Source organism: Convolutriloba macropyga, chromosome 4 (genome assembly GCF_964194025.1).
Source record: "Convolutriloba macropyga chromosome 4, txConMacr16.3, whole genome shotgun sequence".
NCBI classification, from domain to species: Eukaryota; Metazoa; Xenacoelomorpha; order Acoela; family Convolutidae; genus Convolutriloba; species Convolutriloba macropyga.
Genome location: NC_134471.1, coordinates 75,735,851 through 75,758,070, shown reverse-complemented (window position 1 = coordinate 75,758,070; position 22,220 = coordinate 75,735,851). Strand labels below are relative to the sequence as shown.

At 35.6% G+C, this 22,220-nt stretch overlaps 3 protein-coding genes across 3 annotated transcripts in view; all 3 read right to left on the bottom strand.

Moving 5' to 3' along the window:
- The window catches only part of LOC142337902 (uncharacterized), a 519,657-nt gene that overhangs the window by 72,190 nt on the left and 425,247 nt on the right, over positions 1 to 22,220 (bottom strand). The gene's annotated exons all lie outside the window — the stretch shown is intronic.
- LOC142337910 (uncharacterized) overlaps positions 1 to 22,220 on the bottom strand; it is a 218,721-nt gene that overhangs the window by 109,989 nt on the left and 86,512 nt on the right. The gene's annotated exons all lie outside the window — the stretch shown is intronic.
- LOC142338679 (uncharacterized) overlaps positions 20,277 to 22,220 on the bottom strand; it is a 48,568-nt gene continuing 46,624 nt past the window's right edge. The window contains exon 2 of the mRNA XM_075388545.1: positions 20,277 to 20,545. Within this exon, the coding sequence (XP_075244660.1) occupies positions 20,363 to 20,545 (183 nt within the window). The 3' untranslated portion in view covers positions 20,277 to 20,362. The remainder of the gene's footprint in view (positions 20,546 to 22,220) is intronic.

The following is a 22,220-nucleotide window of genomic DNA, read 5'->3' as shown; positions in this document are numbered from 1 at the left end:
CAATTTATTTTTGATTGTCCATTCATAAATACCATTGATGTCATATTGCAGAGCGCCCAAAACAATCCACGAATAGCAGCTTTAGGTTGTCGGCATACAAATATACATGAGAGTTTTGCACATAGTCAACAAGATTGTTCATGTACAAGATAAACAGAAGTGGTCAAAGGACACTTCCTTGTGGAACACCAGATGTTAAAACGTAGTGCCTAAAAAACAAGATCTCATACGGACAATATGGTGTCGATCTTCGACATATTCCGAAAAAAGATGAAGAAAAGCTTCGTCAAACCCAATTGCTGCCAGTTGTGTTAGTAATCTATGATGGGGAACGAAATCAAAAGCCTTTCTGATATCAAAACAGACGCTAGCACAAGGGAAATTTTTGTCAAGATTGTTGTAAAGAACATCAAAATATGAAATAAGGTGAGTAGTTGTGCTGCGTCTCTTCATAAAACCGTGCCGAGGGTTTATGATTAGTGGCCTAACCAGTGGATACAAAAATTGAACATTTTTTCGAAAACAATAGAAAGCTTTGGAAGCAAGCTGATCGGACGATATTTTTAACGTCACTTGTTGAACCATTTTTGTGTAGTGGTTTGATATATGACCTTTTTCATTCTTTAGGCTAATGTGAGGACTTTTGATTAACTTAAAATAATGCGATAACTGCTGGGGCTAAAATTTGGCAGCCATCACGAAGTAAGAAAGACGGTAATTGATCTGAACCCATTGAAGAACTGTCATCACATTTGCTCAATATGTTTTCAATTTCCAAAACTCCAAACGTAACATCTTGTAATCTAATACTCGAATCCAAAGCTGTTAGAACATAGACCGAGCTGAAAAATGCTTTTTTATCGTCCGTTGAAAAACTGACACCGTCGTAATTCATCACAGGCGGAAAAACGCTAGTCTCTTTGAGAGTCCTGAGTTGCTTGCAACAGTCATTCCTGCTCGTCTAATTACATTCCTCAACAAGAAAACTCGTGTCAAGTTCAATTGACTCTGGAAGCTCTTTCTGATTTTCCTACATTTTCAATGAGTCCCATAGTGTCCAATCTTTTTCCAGCCTTCTCTTGATTGTCTCGCTTTTATTTCCAGCTTTCTCTTGATCGTCTCGCTTTTATTTATTGTCTCGCCTTTATTTAACGCAACTTATCACAGCCCTCGCTAAAAGGCTGTGAGATATTCCGTTGAGATCAACTGGGTGAGGCATTTACTTAATGCACCATAAACGATAATCGTCGTGAGAATTGCTCTCGAACTTGACAGGCGAGCGGTTGGTTTCAGTTCTGGCTGGCTTATCCTTGCGGAGGCCAACCGCAATAAGCGAGGATCGCCGTTCACGACATAAATTTCTGCCTCCTGAAGCGTTTCTCGACAGTTAGGCTAGCCCGACAAGTTTATATACTTGTAAATGATTTTATTCGATTATGAAATCAGTTTTAATTAAACCTGACGATGAACGCAATTTTCGGAAACGTTTGTTTTTCACAACAATTAAATTTCTAATTGACAATTACTTCTCCCCATAGCCAACCCGTACAATTACAAATTAGAAATCTCTACGAGAGCTGATCACCACTGTCCTCGGCTTTTACCAGCTTAAACCCTTTCTTTCAACGAGAAATCAAACAACTCAAGCGAGGAAAGAAACATTCTAGTAAAACAGTCACGCAAAAATTTTGCATAAAAAGACATACACAACTCTAATTGAATCAAGTTTCGTTCAAGAGCAATTATTCATCTCTCCATTCTGAAATTAACTCTAATCTAAATAAACAATGACTTCAATTTAATCTATTGAAGAGATTTGAAGATTCTCAAGGAACCTATCAAACTTCTTTGTTGCTGTTGCCACTGACAAACAAATTAAGTGTAGCCGGACATTGATTACTGGTTGTCACTTTTAGCTAGCAAATTTAGTTTTTAACAACAATTTTACAAGATGTTGTTCTTGTAAGGGATAAGTAAGTCCCAGTCGCCTTTTTTTAAAAAGCTATGCTCGTGTTTCTGCACAAATGACAGTCCAGTCGTAGAACAATTGCCACGTGCAGAGATTTCGCTCATCAAATTTTCAATGACAAATTTCCCGATTAAAATTATCTATCGGTCTTTTAGAACCCCTATTTTTTTATGCCGACTCTTCTCAATGTGACACTAATTGTGTCGTTTGGCGGTAAAACTTCATTCGCGTTATTCCGGATAATCTTTTTGAAACCTTGCAGATGTCGCTCGACCGTCCCTCGAGTGTATATTTGGATAAAAGCTCCTCTCTTAGGGTCTTTTGATTTATAAAGTAATAAAATTTTTCAGCTGCTTAAAAACTGGAGTTATTACAATGTTTAACAAAGTAAAATGACTAACAGAAAATCCTGCTTTCCAAAACCGTCCTATTGAGTATGATAATTGCTGAAGGATTCGTTGAGTACTTCGCAATTACGTCATAAGTAATAATAGGATTACTAACAAGGTATTTTATAACCAAGATTGTCCTCCTTTGAAGTCGACGGATGTATTGCAAGGTATGATTAACGTTTTGGTACTCTACGTCGGAGTACTCCTACAAAAGAGTCAGTGACATCTTGACATCTATTCTGGTTCCACCAAAGTTCTCTGTGCCCCCATAGAACATTTTTTGCGTTGTTGCTATGCTACTCTATTAGAAGTAGCACATAGGGGCATACAAGAAAACAATCTGGCCAATAAAATGGTGGACCGAAACAGAATCATTTTTGCAAACCAAGGGATGTTTTTACCGATAAAAGAGTTCAATGAGGAAAAGAAGCTTTCTTCACGTCCAGAGGAGTTCAAACTGACGTGTCAAAGATTTCTAGTTTTGCTTGAATTGGACTGATGATTCACATATCTTTGTTTTTTTCATGCATAATAGAAAACAAAGCGTTTTAACTATATTTTAGGTCTTCGTATGCTGGTCCAGGGGTTTTTCCAAAACATTATAAACGTTAATCAATTCTAATTTGTATTCCCTTCAATTCTACTCTTCAATGATTCAAACTTTCTAAGTACTTTATTTCACAAATCAAATTCATCTAATGGGAATTTATCTACAAACAAACCATTCAGTAATGTTTCATATATTTTTCCACCTACATTTCATTCATTCGAAACTCAAATGACTTGATTTTAAATACATTGAAAGTTTACGCATGATTCTGCGTTTCTCTTTTTTTCATGTCTACATTACTTTTTGATTCCCAAAAGCATTGACTTATTATGTATGCAAAAACACTTTTTTGAGACAGCTTAAAACGTTTGGTTGTCGTCAATATTAAGTATATTAGGCAATTGTTTCTTAAAAATTAATATTTATCAGCATTTGGTAATTAGGTCTCGCGCAATTTGATTGCCACCAAGTTGCAAGTTTTCCACAACTACTGCTGCACTCTCTTCATTTGTCAGTTTAAAGTTCTTCCTCAGTTGTTGATCACTCGAAAAAAATGTTGTTTGCAAGTTTACACCTAGGGTGCAATAATAGATATTGAAAGTTTTGTTGCGGAAACAGTCCAGACCATATTGCTGTCAATTACATTGTATGAATATTGTGATTAAAAAACGCAGTACTTAAGGAAAACAAAAAAAATAACTAATCACGTCTTCAAGCTCCGACTGCTCGAAATTTATTCTGATTGTTTTGTCTTATGTTTTCCAATTTGAGAACCACATGCACTGGCATCTAATAATAATCATAATTTTTACTATTATTAATAGTAATAGATGTCAATGCCTATTATTATCAAATTGGAAAAAACTTATGAAACACGTTTTTTAATGTCATTTTAATAGAGATCTTTAAAAATTAGCGTTTCCAAATCCATAATGTCTAAAATGAAAAGAATTTTTGCTTCTCCTATAAACAATGGAGACTGGCTGCATTTAAATTTCATCGCTTTACATTTTTCTGGATGAAATTCCAATTTATTTTTGATTGACCATTCATAAACACCATTGAGGTCACATTGCAGAGCGCCGAAGCAATCAGCGAATAGCAGCTTTAGGTCGTCGGCACACAAGTAAACTTGGGAGTTTTGCACATAGTCAACAAGATCGTTCATGTACAAGATAAACAGAAGTGGAACACCTTGTGGAATACACTTCCTTGTGGAACAGCAGATGTTACAACGGAGGGCCTAAAAAACACGATCCTATGCGGACAATTTGGTGTCGATCTTCGAGATATTCCAACAAAAGATGAAGAAAAACTTTGTCAAACCCAAATGCTGCCAGTTCTGTTAGTAATCTATGATGCGGAACGAATTCAAAAGCCTTTCTGATATCAAAACAGACGCTAGCACAAGGGAAATTTTTGTCAAGATTGTTGTAAGAAACATCAAAATATGAAATAAGTTGAGTAGTTGTGCTGCGTCTCTTCAAAAAAACGTGCTGAGGATTTGTGATTAGTGGCCTAACTATTGGATACAAAAAATTGAACATTTTTTCAAAAACAATAGAAAGCTTTGGAAGCAAGCTGATCGGACGATTTTTTTAACGTCACTTGTTGAACCCTTTTTGTGTAGTGGTGTGATATATGACATTTTTCATTCTTTAGGGCAACGCGAGGACTTTTGAATAACTTGAAATAATGCCATAACTGCTGGGGCTAAAATTTGGCAGCCAACACGAATTAAGAAAGATGGTACTTGATCTGAGCCCATGGAAGAACTGTCATCACATTTGCTCAATATGTTTTCAAATTCCAAAAGTCCGAACGTAAAATCTTGTAAGTTAATACTCGAATCCAAAGCTGTTGGAACATAGACAGAGCAGAAAAAATCATTGAATGCATTTGCTTTTTTATCGGCAATTGAAAAAGTGTCACCGTCGTAATTCATCACAGGAGAAAAATCGCTAGTCTCTTTGAGAGTCCTGAGTAGCTTGAAACAGCCATTAATGCTCGTCAAATTACATTCCTCAAAATAAAGACTCGTGTCAAGTTCTATTGTCTCTGAAAGCTCTTTCTGATTTTCCCTCATTTTCAATGAGTCCGATAGTGTCCAATCTTTTTCCAGCCTTCTCTTGATTGTCTCGCTTTTATTTCCAGCTTTCTCTTGATCGTCTTGCTTTTATTTATTGTCTCGCTTTTAATTAACGCAATTTCTCACAGCCCTCGCATTTACGGGTGAGGCATTTACTCAATGCACTATAACCGATAATTTTCGTGAGAATTGCTCTCGAACTCGACAGGCGAGGGGTTGGTTTCAGTTGTAGCTGGCTTATCCTTGCGGAGGCCAACCACAGTAGGCGAGGCTTGCCGTTCACGTCATAAATTTTCGCCTCCTGAAGTGTTTCTCGACAGTTTGGCTAGCCCGACAAGTTTATATACTTTGTAAATGATTTCATTCGATTATGAAATCAGTTTTAATAAAACCTGAAGACGAACACAATTTTCGAAAACTTTCGTTTTTCACAACAATTAAATTTCTAATTGACAATTACTTCTCCCCATAGCCAACCCGTACACTTACAAATTAGAAATCTCTACGAGAGCTGATCACCACTGTCCTCGGCTTTTACCAGCTTAAACCCTTTCTTTCAACGAGAAGTTAAACATCTCAAGCGAGGAAAGAAACATTCTAGTAAAACAGTCACGCTAAAATTTTGCATAAAAAGACATACACAAATCTAATTAGATCAAGTTTCGTTCGAGAGCAATTATTCATCTCTCCATTCTGAACTTAACTGTAATCTAAATAAATAATGATTTCAATTTAACCTATTGAAGAGGTTTGAAGATTCGTTAGGAACCTATCACATTTGTCAAATTTGTTTGTTGCTGTTGCCACTGACAAACAAATTACCTATAGCAGGACATTGGTTACTGGTTGTCACTTTTAGCTAGCAAATTTAACTTTTAACAACAGTTTTACAAGATGTTGTTCTTGTAAAGGATAAGTAAGTCCCAGTCGCTTTTTTAAAAGCTATGCTCGTGTTTCTGCACGAATGACAGTCCAGTCGTAGAACAATTGCCACTTGCAGAGATTTCGCTCATCAAATTTTCAATGACAAATTTTCAGGTTAAATTTATCTATTGGTTTTCTAGAACCCCTAATTTTTTATGCCAACTCTTCTCAATATGACACAAATTGTGTCGTTTGGTATTAAAACTTCATTCGCGCTTTTCGGGATAATCTTTTTGAAGATTTTTAGATGTCGCTCGACCGTCCCTCGAGTGTATATTTGGATAAGAGCTCCTCTCTTAGGGTCTTCTGATTTATAACGTAATAAAATTTTTTAGCTGCTAAAAAATTGGAGTTATTACAATGTTTAACAAAGCTAAATGACTAACAGAAAATCCTGCTTTCCAAAACCGTGCCATTGAGTAAAATAATTGCTGAAGGATTTGTTGAGTACTTCGCAATTACGTCATAAGTAATAATAGGATATTATAAGTAATAACTGGATTACTAACAAAGTAAGCCTTATTTACCAAGTCTGTACTCCTTTGAAGTCGACGGATGTATTTCAAGTTACGAGTAACATTTTGGTATTGTGCCTCGGAGTACTCATACAAAGGAGTCAGTCTTTTGATGTTCTAAAATGAATGTTGAAACAGGAAAAATAAGTGAATTGCACAAAATACTTGACATCTATTCTGGTTCCAACAAAGTTCTTTGTGCCCCAAAAATTTTTTGCGTTGTTGCTATGCTACTCTGCTAGAAGTAGCACCTAGGGGCATACAAGAAAACAACCTGCCCAATAAAATGGTGAACCGCAACAGAATCAATTTTGCAAACCAAGTGATGTTTTTACCGATAACAGAGTTCACTGAGAAAAAGAAGTTTTTCTCACATCCAGAGGAGTTCAAACTGACGTCAAAAAATTTCTAGTTTTGCTTGAATTGGTCTGATGATTCTTATATCTTTGTTTTTTTTTCATGCATAATAAAAAACAAAGCGTTTCAACTATATTTTAGGTCTTTGTATGCTGGTCCAGGGGTTTTTCCAAAACATTATAAACGTTAATCAATTCTAATTTGTATTCCCTTCGATTCTACTCTTTAATGATTCAATTTTTCTTAGTACTTTATTTCACAAATCAAATTCTTCTAATGGCAACTTACCTACAATTAAACCATTCAGTAATGTTTCATATAATTTTCTACCTACATTTCATTCATTCGAAACTCAAACGACTTGATTTTAAATCCATTGGAAGTTTACGCATGACTCTGCGTTTCTTTTTTTTCTTGTCTACATTACTTATTGATTCATGAAAGCATTGACTTATTAAGTATTCAAAACCACTTTTTTGAGACAGCTTATAACGTTTGGTTGGCGTCAATTATACCTATATTAGGTAATTGTTTCTTAAAGTTCTTCCTCGGTTGTTCATCACTCGAAAAAAATGTTGATTGCAAGTTTACACCTAGGGTGCAAAAATAGATATTGAAATTTTTGCAGCGGAAACAGTCCAGACCATATTGCTGTCAATTAGATCGTATGAATAATGTGATTAAAAAACGCAGCACTTAAGAAAAACCAAAAAAAATTAATAATTAATGACGTCTTCAAGCTCTGACTGCTCGAAATTTATTCTGATTGGTTTGTCTTAAGTTTTCCATTTTGAAAACCACAGGCACTGGCATCTAATAATAATATATACTATTATTAATAGTAATAGATGTCAATGCCTATTGTTCTCAAATTGGAAAAAAACATTTGAAACACGTTTTTTTAATTTCATTTTAATAGAGATCTTTAAAAACTAGCATTCCCAAATCCATAGGCTCTGAAATGAAAAGAATTTCCAATTCTCTTAGAAATAATGGAGACTGGCTGCATTTAAAGTTCATCGCTTTACATTTTTCTGGATGAAATTCCAATTTATTTTTGATTGACCATTCATAAACACCATTGATGTCACATTGCAGAGCGCCGAAGCAATCAGCGAATAGCAGCTTTAGGTCGTCGGCACACAAGTAAACTTGGGAGTTTTGCACATAGTCAACAAGATCGTTCATGTACAAGATAAACAGAAGTGGAACACCTTGTGGAATACACTTCCTTGTGGAACAGCAGATGTTACAACGGAGGGCCTAAAAAACACGATCCTATGCGGACAATTTGGTGTCGATCTTCGAGATATTCCAAAAAAAGATGAAGAAAAGCTTTGTCAAACCCAAATGCTGCCAGTTCTGTTAGTAATCTATGATGCGGAACGAATTCAAAAGCCTTTCTGATTTCAAAACAGACGCTAGCACAAGGGAAATTTTTGTCAAGATTGATGTAAGGAACATCAAAATATGCAATAAGTTGAGTAGTTGTGCTGCGTCTCTTCATAAAACCGTGCCGAGGGTTTGTGGTTAGTGGCCTAACTAGTGGATACAAAAAAATTGAACACTTTTTCAAAAACAATAGAAAGCTTTGGAAGCAAGCTGATCGGACGATTTTTTTAACGTCACTTGTTGAACCCTTTTTGTGTAGTGGTGTGATATATGACGTTTTCCATTCCTTAGGCCAATTCGAGGACTTTTGAATAACTTGAATTAATGCCATAACTGCTGGGGCTTAAATTTGGCAGTCATCACGAGTTAAGAAAGATGGTACTTGATCTGAGCCCATGGAAGAACTGTCATCACATTTGCTCAATATGTTTTCAATTTCCAAAACTCCGAACGTAAAATCTTGTAAGGTAATAATCGAATCCAAAGCTGTTGGAACATAGACAGAGCAGAAAAAATCATTGAATGCATTTGCTTTTGAAAAAGTGTCACCGTCGTAATTCGTCACAGGAGGAAAATCGCTAGTCTCTTTGAGAGTCCTGAGTAGCTTGAAACAGCCATTACTGCTCGTCAAATTACATTCCTTAAAATAAAGACTCGTGTCAAGTTCAATTGACTCTGAAAGCTCTTTCTGATTTTCCTTCATTTCCAATGAGTCCGATAGTGTCCAATCTTTTTCCAGCCTTCTCTTGATCGTCTCGCTTTTATTTCCAGCCTTCTCTTGATCGTCTCGCTTTTATTTATTGTCTCGCTTTTGTTTATCGGAGTATCTCACAGCCCTCGCTAAAGTGCTGTGAGATATTCCGTTGAGAGCACCTGGGTGAGGCATTTACTCAAAGCACCATAACCGATAATTTTCGTGAGAATTGCTCTCGAACTCGACAGGCGAGGGGTTGGTTTTAGTTGTAGCTGGCTTATCCTTGCCGAGGCCAACCACAGTAGGCGAGGCTTGCCGTTCACGTCATAAATTTTTGCCTCCTGAAGTGTTTCTCGACAGTTTGGCTAGCCCGACAAGTTTATATACTTTGTAAATGATTTCATTCGATTATGAAATCAGTTTTTAAAAAACCTGACGATGAACACAATTTTGAAAACGTTCGTTTTTCACAACAATTAAATTTCTAATTGACAATTACTTCTCCCCATAGCCAACCCGTACAATTACAAATTAGAAATCTCTACGAGAGCTGATCACCACTGTCCTCGGCTTTTACCAGCTTAAACCCTTTCTTTCAACGAGAAATCAAACAACTCAAGCGAGGAAAGAAACATTCTAGTAAAACAGTCACGCAAAAATTTTGCATAAAAAGACATACACAACTCTAATTGAATCAAGTTTCGTTCAAGAGCAATTATTCATCTCTCCATTCTGAAATTAACTCTAATCTAAATAAACAATGACTTCAATTTAATCTATTGAAGAGATTTGAAGATTCTCAAGGAACCTATCAAACTTCTTTGTTGCTGTTGCCACTGACAAACAAATTAAGTGTAGCCGGACATTGATTACTGGTTGTCACTTTTAGCTAGCAAATTTAGTTTTTAACAACAATTTTACAAGATGTTGTTCTTGTAAGGGATAAGTAAGTCCCAGTCGCCTTTTTTTAAAAAGCTATGCTCGTGTTTCTGCACAAATGACAGTCCAGTCGTAGAACAATTGCCACGTGCAGAGATTTCGCTCATCAAATTTTCAATGACAAATTTCCCGATTAAAATTATCTATCGGTCTTTTAGAACCCCTATTTTTTTATGCCGACTCTTCTCAATGTGACACTAATTGTGTCGTTTGGCGGTAAAACTTCATTCGCGTTATTCCGGATAATCTTTTTGAAACCTTGCAGATGTCGCTCGACCGTCCCTCGAGTGTATATTTGGATAAAAGCTCCTCTCTTAGGGTCTTTTGATTTATAAAGTAATAAAATTTTTCAGCTGCTTAAAAACTGGAGTTATTACAATGTTTAACAAAGTAAAATGACTAACAGAAAATCCTGCTTTCCAAAACCGTCCTATTGAGTATGATAATTGCTGAAGGATTCGTTGAGTACTTCGCAATTACGTCATAAGTAATAATAGGATATTATAAGTAATAACAGGATTTCCAACAAGGTAAGCCCTATATACCAAGTCTGTCCTCCTTTGAAGTCGACGGATGTATTTCAAGATATGAGTAATATTTTGGTACTCTTCCTCGGAGTACTCCTACAAAAGATTCAGTCTTTTGATGTTCTAAAATGAATGTTGAAACAGGAAAAATAAGTGAATTGCACAACACACTTGACATCTATTCTGGTCCCACCAAAGTTTTCTCTGCGCCCAGAAAACAATTTTTGTGTTGTTAAAATGCTACTCTGTTAGAAGTACCACATAGGGGCATACAAGAAAACAAACTACCCAAAAAAATGGTGGACCGAAACAGAATCAATTTTGCAAACCAAATGATGTTTTTACCGATAACAGAGTTCACTGATGAAAAAAAATTCTTCTCACGTCCAGAGAAGTTCAAACTGACGTCAAAGATTTCTAGTTTTGCTTGAATTGGTCTGATGATTCACATATCTTTGTTTTTTTTATGCATAATAAAAAACAAAGCGTTTCAACTGTATTTTAGGTCTTCGGATGCTGGTCCAGGGGTCCTCCAAAACATTATAAAAGTTAATCAATTCAAAATTGTATTCCTTTCGATTCTACTCTTTAATGATTCAAACTTTCTTAGTACTTTATTTCACAAATCAAATTCTTCTAATGGTAACTCACCTACAATTAAACCATTCAGTAATGTTTCACAGTTTTTCCACCTACATTTCATTCTTTCGAAGCTCAAACGACTTGACTTTAAATACCTTGAAATTCCGCGCATGACTCTTTGTTTCTCTTTTTTTCTTGTCTACATTACTTATTGATTCATGAAAGCATTGACTTATTAAGTATTCGCAACCAATTTTTTGAGACAGCTTATAACGTTTAGTTGGCGTTAATTATACCTATATTAGGCAATTATTTCTTAAAATTAAATAATTATCAGCAGTTGGTAATTTGGTTTCGCGTAATTTGTTTGAAACTAAGTCGCAAGTTTTCTACAACTACTGCTGCACTCTCTTCATTTTTCAGTTTAAACTTCTTCCTCAGTTGTTGACTACTCGAAAAATAATGTTATTTGCAGGTTTACACCTAGAGTGCAATTTTAGATATTCAAATTTTGTTGCGGAATCAGTCCAGACCATATTCCTATCAATTACATCGTATGAATAATGTGATTAAAAAATGCAGTACTTAAGAAAAACAAAAAATTGATAATTAATGACGTCTTCAAGCTCCAGCTGCTCGAAATTCATTCTGATTGTTTTGTTATATGTTTTCCAATCTGAGAACCACAGGCACTGGAATCTAATAATAATAATATTTACTATTTTTAATAGCAAGAGATGTGCAGTGCCTACTCTTCTCAAATTGGAAAACATATGAAACACGTTTTTTTAATGTCATTTTAATAGAGATCTTTAAAAACTTGCATTCCCAAATCCATAATCTCTATAGTGAAAAGAAACTGCGCTTCTCCTAGAAATAATGGAGATGGCTGCATTTAAAGTTCATCGCTCTACACTTCACTTTTCTGGATGTAAAGCGATCACAATTCCAATTTATTTTTGATTGACCATTCATAAATACCATTGATGTCACATTGCAGAGCGCCGAAGCAATCAACGAATAGCAGCTTTAGGTCGTCGGCACACAAGTAAACTTGGGAGTTTTGCACATAGTCAACAAGATCGTTCATGTACAAGATAAACAGAAGTGGAACACCTTGTGGAATACACTTCCTTTTGGAACTTCAGATGCTACAACGGAGGGCCTAAAAAACAATACCCTATACGGACAATTTGGTGTCGATCGTCGAGATATTCCGAAAAAAAAATGGAGAAAAACTTCATCAAACCCAAATGTTGCCAGTTTTGTTAGTAATCTATGATGCGGAAAGGAACCAAAAGCCTTTCTGATATCAAAACAGACGCTAGTACAAGGGAAATTTTTGTCAAGATTGTTGTAAAGAACATCAAAATATGAAATAAGTTGAGTATTTGTGCTGCGTCTCTTCATAAAACCGTGCTGAGGATTTGTGGTTAGTGGCCTAACTAGTGGATACAAAAAAATTGAACACTTTTTCAAAAACAATAGAAAGCTTTGGAAGCAAGCTGATCGGACGATTTTTTTAACGTCACTTGTTGAACCCTTTTTGTGTAGTGGTGTGATATATGACGTTTTCCATTCCTTAGGCCAATTCGAGGACTTTTGAATAACTTGAAATAATGCCATAACTGCTGGGGTTAAAATTTGGCAGCCATCACGAAGTAAGAAAGATGGTACTTGGTATGATACCATGGAAGAACTGTCATCACATTTGCTCAAAATGTTTTCAATTTCCAAAACTCCGAACGTAACCTCTTGTAAGTTAATACTCGAATCCAAAGCTGTTGGAACATAGACAGAGCTGAAAAAATCATTGAATGCATTTGCTTTTTTGATTGTCAGTTGAAAAAGTGACACCGTCGTAATTCATCACAGGCGGAAAAGCGCTAGTCTCTTTGAGAGTCCTGAGTAGCTTGAAATAGTCATTCCTGCTCGTCAAATTACATTTCTCAACAAGAAGACTCGTGTCAAGTTCAATTGACTCTGCAAGCTCTTTCTGAATTTCCTTCATTTTGCGAGGCTCGCCGTTCACGTCAATAATTTCTGCCTCCTGAAGCGTTTCTCGACAGTTTGTCTAGCCCGACAAGTTTATATCCTTGTAAATGATTTTATTCGATTATGAAATCAGTTTTAATTAAAGCTGACGATGAACGCAATTTTCGAAAACGTTTGTTTTTCACAACAATTAAATTTCTAATTGACAAATACTGCTCCCCATAGCCAACCCGTACACTTACAAATTAGAAATCTCTACGAGAGCTGATCACCACTGTCCTCGGCTTTTACCAGCTTAAACCCTTTCTTTCAACGAGAATTTAAACATCTCAAGCGAGGAAAGAAACATTCTAGTAAAACAGTCACGCAAAAATTTTGCATAAAAAGACATACACAACTCTAATTTGTTTGAAACCAAGTCGCAAGTTTTCTACAACTACTGCTAGAGTCTCTTCATTTGTCAGTTTAAACTTCTTCCTCAGTTGTTGATTACTCGAAAAATAGTGCTATTTGCAAGTTCGGGAGCAATTATTCATCTCTCCATTCTGAACTTAACTCTAATCTAAATAAACAATGCCTTCAATTTAAGCTAATGAAGAGTTTTGAAGATTCGTAAGGAACCTATCAAAATTATTTGTTGCTGTTGCCACTGACAAACAAATTACGTGTAGCAGGACATTGGTTACTGGTTGTCACTTTTAGCTAGCAAATTTAATTTTTAACAACAATTTTACAAGATGTTGTTCTTGTTAGGGATAAATTATCCCCAGTCGCCTTTATTTAAAAAGCTATGCTCGTGTTTCTGCACGAATGACAGTCCAGTCGTAGAGCAATCGCCACGTGCAGAGATTTCGCTCGTCAAATTTTCAATGACAAATTTCCAGATTAAAGTTATCTATCGGTTTCTTAGAACCCCTATTTTTTTATCCCGACAGTTCTCAATATGACACTAATTGTTTTGTTTGGTAGTAAAACTTCATTCGCGCTTTTCCGGATAATCTTTTTGAAACTTCGCAGATGCCGCTCGACCGTCCCTCAAGTGTATATTTGGATAAGAGCTCCTCTTTCAGGGTCTTTTGATTTATAACGTAATGACATTTTTTAGCTACTTAAAAATTGGAGGTATTACAACGTTTAACAAAGTTAAATGACTAACAGAAAATCCTGCATTACAAAACCGTGCTATTGAGTAAGAAAATTGCTGGAGGATTCGTTGAGTACTTCGCAATTACGTCACTACTAATAATAGGATATTATAAGTAATAACAGGATTACTAACAAGGTAAGCCCTATATACCAAGTCTGTCCTCCTTTGAAGTCGACGGATGTATTTCAAGATACGGGTAATATTTTGGTACTCTGCCTCGGAGTACTCCTACAAAAGAGTCAGTCTTTTGATGTTCTAAAATGAATGTTGAAACAGGAAAAATAGGTGAATTGCACAACACACTTGACATCTATTCCGGTCCCACCAAAGTTTTTTCTGCGCCCAGAAAACAATTTTTGCGTTGTTAAAATGCTACTCTGTTAGAAGTAGCACATAGGGGCATACAAGAAAACTATTTGCTCACTAAAATGGTGGACTGAAACAGAATTGATTTTGCAAAATACGTGATTTGCAGTTTTTTTTTTTAATTCGTCTGATGGTTCACATATTTGTTTTTTTCATGCATGATAAAAAACAAAGCGTTTTAACTATATTTCAGGTCTTCGGATGTTGGTCTAGGAGTTCTCCAAAACATTATAACCATGAATCAATTCTCATCTTTATTCCGTTTAGTTCTATTTTTCAATGATTCAAACTTTTTAGCGCTTTATATCACAAAACAAATACTTCTAATGGTTACTGATTTACAATTAAACCATTCACTATTGACTCATATATTTTTCCACCTACATTTTATTCATTCGAAACTGAAATGACCCGATTTTAAATCAAATGAAAGTTTACACATGACTCTGCGTTTTTCAATTTTCACGTCTACATTATTTATTAATACATAAAGCCTTGATTTATTCAATATTCTAAATCACCTTATTAAGACAGCTTAGGATGTTTGGTTGGCGTCAATAATACCTATATTAGGCTATTGTTTCTTAAAATTAGATATTTATTAGAATGTGGTGATTAGGTTTTGCGCAATTTGTTCTTCCTCAGTTCTTCCTCAGTTGTTGATCACTCAAAATACTGTTGCTTGCAAGTTAACACCTAGGGTGCAATATTAGATACTGAAGTTTTGTTGCGGAAACAGTCAAGACCATATCGCTGTCAATTACATCGTATGAATAATGTGATTATAAAATGCAGTAGTTCAGAAAAACAAAAATAAAACAAATTTTATATTGTATTGACATCTTTCACGCTCCAGCTCCTCGAAATTTATTCTGATTGCTATGTCTTATGTTTTTCAATTTGAGAATATCAGAAACATCTAATAATAAAAATAATTACTGTTATCAATAGTAGTAGTTGTCAGTGCCTATTATTCTCAGGTTGGAAAACCTATGACAAACGTCTTTTTACGTCTTTTTAATTGCCAGAAAAAATGTCTTCTCTCCACTCAATCAAGTTTGCAAGTCTGCCAGTCTGCGCTCAACTCGAAGCAAGTTTGCTTCTTTTTTGTGCCTCATTTCAACTCTAACGCACTTATTTGACATCCCGGGAGCATTTGTCGCTTTCGATGGTACTTTTTTTTTAAATCAATTAAAGAATACAACGTTTTTGTTGGAATCGTGACCATGAAAATGTTACAACTGTGCAGAGCTGAGAACTAGTTGTCTATCAAAATTGAACCCAGGCTCGTGTTTTGGCGGTTTCCAAGGAAAATCCATTTATGCATACTTAAAAGTTAATTGAGCGTATTCATCTGCTCTTCTTTTTGTATATGCACTGCAGTTATGTAAATGGCAAGTGGAGAAATGTTGAACCTGATGCAAAACCACGACTAGAGTGACTATTATTCCCAGATTAACTATAGCAGGACTTGTCACTTTCTTTGTCTCATAGTACGTGAGAATTTGATTAGTTGGATTACTAAGCGTCAATGTGTCTGTTTGGTGCACTTGTGTTCAGGATAGTTTGTGAAGAATTTGAATAGCGTTCATTGCGTTAGTAGAGACAGTGGTTTAGCTTGGTTAAATGACGGTCACTTAATCCTCCTTAACTTCCCTTTATTGATCCTAGTGAACAGGCGATGCGATGCCTGTCCCTACTGATAGGGCAATTACTGCTCCAAACGCTATCAACCGTTCTTTTCATCCTGTAAGTTCAGCCTAGTCCAGGCAAATACATTGGGGTCGATCTATATAATTCGAGATGAAAAAACATCTACGGACGTTTTCTCTAATTCCAAAATCGAATTTTATTGAAAGACCTTCAAATTTGAAAAGAAAAAAATTGGGATCCATGCTGCTGAAAATAGCTCACCAAGCAAGTCACTCCAAACATGAGGCAAATTTTTGGTCCCCAGAACGCCACATTCTCTAAATTTGTGGCACGGGGAGGCGGCGCTAGTTCATCAGCTTCAAGAGTACTAAAACAACTAGATTCATAGATGTCCAAACAAAAGGCAGGTAGCTATGCTGACATAAAAACTACCTAGAGAAACTAAAATAAGCTTCTCTAGGACGATATGAGGGCGCGAAATTACTGATTCGTCAATAGAGCATTTGTCAAAGAATGGAGGCTGGTTATTCCTATTTTTTTGTGGCGTGTAGTATATGCGCTGTTCATCCTTAACTTTTATATAACTCATAGTTTCTTTTCTCTAGCGATAATTTTTAAAATACTTGATAAAGACCTGGAGCTAAGAGGAACACGATCCAGCCAATTTTTGCCCAATTTTGAAGAGCATTTTTAAATTTAATTTTTCCATGTTTTTTCAGACGCTCACTTTTTGGTTCGTCTCAACTAAGAAAAATTAATAAGTTCTGTGAAATTCGGTGTTTTTAGGCCTTTTTTTTCACTATTTTTGAGCAGTTTAGCAGCAGTTTTGCTCAAATTTTTTTTCTTCAGAAGTTCAAATCCGTCCTCAAAGGTTCCAAAACATCTCACAATAAAAGAAAATATTTTCATGCCTCATTGATCAATGTCCATGTCCGGCTTCTATTCAACTATGTCCCGTAGGCTAGCAAATATGTACATTCGAAAAAATTTCTCTAAATTACTAAGGAAACAAAAATCCCATGCACCCCGTCGTACCTCTCAAAATAGTTGAAACTGCAAAAACAATAGTTATAGCACTCTAATTTACCATTTGAATTCTCAACTGATCTGCCTTATACCAATGAGAAAACCACTTTTAAACAATTTCTTCAACAGACAAAAGGGCTGTGAGATATTACGTTGAGAACAGCTGGTTGAGGCATTTACTCAAATTATGTTTCCTCTTGTAGTTTAGGCTAAGGTCATGAACTTTATAAACGTTGCTGAAATTAATAGACAACTATATATTGACACTGAGGTCTTCATTGGAAGACCTCAGAATTTTTTTCTATAAAACTGTTTTAAGATCATCAGCTGTTCAGAAAACCAACAAAACTGAATTTCCGTTTTCCGAGATAAATACAAAGCGCAGAAAAACCTTGTTTTTTCCCATCAAAGTTTTTTAACGCCTTCAACAATATCCAAATTTGTAAACAAAAACTAAAAATTATGGCCAAAAATGTTTTGTTAAGACTCCAAATTTGAAGCTGACCCTAATAAATGAGATGAAAAATTCCAAATCCAAATCAATTTAAGCAGAAGAAGCAACGCTACAGATAGTTTTTTTTTATTTGAAACAGACAATAAAAATAGACGAAATGCCATTAGAAGGTCAATTGTAAATTATTTTAGAAAAAAAATTGGCCTCCAATCTGTATGCTAGTGCCAAAATTTGAAATTTTCTAACTAGTTTCTTTCTGTTGTTCCTTTTTGTTTTTCAAATTATTTTTGGACTACATCTGATATATATATATATATATATATATATATATATATATATATATATATATATATATATGTATATATATATATATATATATATATATATATATATATATATATGAGGAACAACATAAAAGACAATTTTCAGGTGAAAAAGGATAGCAAGCAAAGCTGTATATATCAAAATCAATCTTACTAAAAAGAAGTACAAAGTAAAACTACATAACAACTTGAAAATATTGAAAATAATCAAAACATCAGTCAAAAAATAGTCTCAACTTTTATGCAATAGCAAAATATAGTTACATTACAAAATTTGAACCAGATTTCGAGCAGAATAAAAAAAGCAACAAAAATAACTGGAAAAAAGAAGAAACCATATCAAATCTTTTGAACATAACAAGCAAATTCACCAACAATAAACCTAATTATCATTTTCATCTCAAACGAAAAATTCAAATTTGTCAACATAAACCCACCCTTTTAAAAATCCCAGACTTCAAAAGCTAATAAGAAAATGCAATTTTATCATCCGGAGCTTAGCCAAAAAAGAATCGTGTAAAAAACAATAGAAAAAATTGGCTTGCAATTGAAAAATTGTCCTAAAAGTGAAAAAAGCTGATAGAAATTTAAAAAAAACTGTGAAATTTGATAGAAAATTATAAACTTTTTCTAAATTTTGTGAGGTTGATATTTCATCAAACCAATAAAAAAAAGATCTGTACAGAAAACTTTCAGTCAAATAAAATTTTTTTTTCTTTTTAGCCCCACGTGGACTCAGAAAATGGTATGAATTGCCATAATAATGGTCAAAACGCGTAAATTTCACCATAGCAAGTAGCAAAAGTTGGCACAAAAAGCCGATATAGAAACAAAAAATCCAAGCAGCTAAAAGTTTTTTTCGAAACTCTGTTCGAGAAATAGGCTGAAACAAAAAACTGCTCCAATGCCGCCTCCGAACAAAAATTTTTAATCCCTTTGTCAATTTATTTTACAGCTACGTGTCTCAATCTCCTTCAAAATTTTGAAATGTCCAGGAAACCACCACTATGTTTTTGTCATTTCTTCTTCATTAGTTTGAAAAGTTTCGCGAATAAGTTTGAGTTGCAATTGCTGCCCAGGTCAAGGTTTCACCCCTAATACTCTAGTTAGCGGGGACTAGGGTGTATTCCACTCCTATTTATTGGGGAGAAGAGTGTAAGAGTCCAAGTTCAGAAATTGCTTTGTATTTACATTCTTTTCACCACTCTTTTTACACTCTTTACAAAGAGTGTAATCTAGGGTGGACTGATAAAAATTGCACTCTTACACAATTACCCAAATAACAAATTGATACTATTAACCTTAGTGTGATCAAGGTTAATACACAAAGTGAAGATAACATGTTCCGCAGCGGGAAGATGGGGACTTACTCCTCACTACCTCCTTCTACGTGTTTTTTGAAATTTTACTCTTATAATTACGCTCTTCCATTCTTAATTAAGCCGAGAAATAGGGGTGTAATTTTGTTATTTTTACACTCTCTGCACTCTTTCCCCCGTTATTTGTTGGGGAAAGATCTCGGCCCGGGTGAAGAGATAGAATAGGGAAATCCAAAACTTTGGAGTAATTAATAATAAGAATCAGACAGCTTTGCTTGGTTTACAACAATAATTTTGAACTTCATCGATGAAAACAAGTTAACCACAGCACATTGTTTTGTGTAAGCTGGTATAAAGAGCAGCTCTGTTGCCCCCCCCCCCCGTGCAACATCGATTTGCAGCTCCAGCTGTACGTGTTTTTAGCATATCGATTGCATTTAATACAAGTACATATATGCATTTAAGTACAAAAAGCACTTAAAATAAAAAAGATGCAGCAACGTTTTAACATTTACGCAGAAAAATTTACATTTTGCATATAATGTAAGCGCAAATTCATTTTTTCTGTTTTTTTTGCATCTTACAGTTATCTTGTGCAAGAGAAAATTCAAAAATCCGCCCAAATATTCACTCATGCCGACAAATTACCCTCATCAAAACAAGAATGGATAAAGTTAACCGACTAACGCCGGGCGAATTGCTCTCAAACGACTGGTGCTAGGTATGGTGTAGGGAAGCTAGCTTCAGCTTAATTGCCGGGGGTGGATGAAGTGGGGGGGGGGGGGGTTGAGGGGGTCGATGGGGGTTTGTTCTTAGAACTTTCCTTCATATCCTGAAATTGTGCCTCCAAAACAGTTTAATTTAGTTGCATACTTAGAGTAAAGCAAGAAGAGAGGCTCTTAGAGCCCTTAATGCCCTCTGGGCGCTACCTGTTTATCCCGTTTTGAGGACGAAAAGTCAAATGGGTCAAGCAAAAATCCCGTAAAAAGTTCACACGAATAATATAATTGCTACAAACTTCGTTTGAGAGCTATTAAAATCTATAATTCGAGTTTCTGAGGGTTCAAGCAGATTGCTTATATAAGGCTGGGGTTGGGGGAGGGGAAAACAGAAAAAGCCTATGAACATAGAAATAGCCTATTTATTTCATTAAATAGGTTTCTTTTCAGTTCCTGTGTTATTTTCTTCTCTACTCCAGAGGTTGTGAGCAACAGAAGTGGATGCAGCATCATTGGAGTAGAGTGGTTTGGATGACGAACTCAAGGTCACAGGAAACAAAGGATTGGGATCGATGGCTTTTCTGATACTTCCTACCGTCTTTCTGGCTTTATTCTAAACAGAGTCCAAATACATGCATAAAATTTCAGGTGAAATTCAGGTAAAAATACCTGAACCAGAAAAACTACCTGAACTTTTCAGGTGTATTTTTCTGGTGATTTTCAGGCAAGTTCAGGTAAAAGTTCAGCCAGTGGCGCCTGAAATTTTCAGATAAATTTCAGGTAAATTTCAGGTAAGTTCAGGTGTAGTTCAGTGGGAACAATTTGCCTGAACGATTCAGGTAAATTCAGGTGTTTTTTTCAGGTAAATTTACCCACATTACCCAATGTCAATAAAAAGGAATAATTGTTGCTTTGTTTCATCATAGTTTCATCATACTTAAAGTACTTGTCGTATTAATTAACTATGATATTTCGTATGTTCGCTTATAATATTTCCATATGTGAGTTCTCACCGACCACTGAAATACTAGTGGTCATGTCATAATAACCCAGGTTGAGGTGCCAGACCGAAAGTCGATATGTCCAGACCGAAATGAACGCACAAAGTGGCGTCGTGCGTTCAAAATTACACGGTCTGGAAAAAAAAGAACGCACGATAGTCTGGACATATGCAATTTTGAACGCACGATAGTCTGGACATATGCAATTTTGAACGCGCAATAGTCTGGACATATGCAATTTTGAACGCACGATAGTCTGGACATATGCAATTTTGAACGCACGATAGTCTGGAAATATGCAATTTTGAACGCACGATAGTCTGGACAAATGCAATTTTGAACGCACGATAGTCTGATCATAGGTAACTTTGAACGCACGATAGTCTGATCATGAACGCACGAAAAATTTTCACGCGTTCATGATCAGACTATCGTGCGTTCAAAAAGGTCTATGTCCAGACTTTCGTGCGTTCAAAGTTGCATATGTCCAGACTAAAAAACTAACCTTAGTGCTTGTAGATGCCCATTGAAATGAAGACGCCAGAGGGTTCCATTAGTCCACAAATCAACATACAGTCTTTTTTACGTGAGGTACATGAACATCTTTATACTAATAGGAGACGATGCCTTTTTTGCTATTGTGAGCAAAATTCAAGGTGTCCTCTCTATCAGTATTAAGAATAAAATGAACCTCTAATAAGACTTTTTAATAAGACTTTTTTTGACACTCATTCAAGAAAGCTGAAATCATCATCAACATATATCATACATCATAAACACACATCAAAGACTCAAACCAAAAGACCGAAGCGAGAGACGAGCGAGACAACGCGAGAAACGAGCGAGAGAACGCGAGACAACGCGAGAGACGAGCGAGAGAACGCGAAACGAGCGAGAGAACGCGAAACGAGCGAGAGAACGCGAGACGAGCGAGAGAAGGCGAGACACGAGCGAGAGAACGCGAGAGACGAACAAGAGACGGAAACATGCGCCAGAGAACAAGGGGAGGGGGTAGGGAGAGCACCAAAAAATCTTGACGCCCGAAAGGCGTCCCACCCATTTTTAAGTCTATGTTTTTGATTTTTTTTTTAAAAAAACCAAGCAACACTTAAAACACATAACTTCTGCACCAATACCAGCTATATCGAAAATTCTTCTTGCCTTACACTCTAAGTACACTGGGAATACTCCTTACCGGGTTTGATTTGACTTGAACAACTCTATGATCTAATCAAAGTAACCTATTTTTGAAAATTATTTAAAATTAATTATCCGAATTAATCGGAA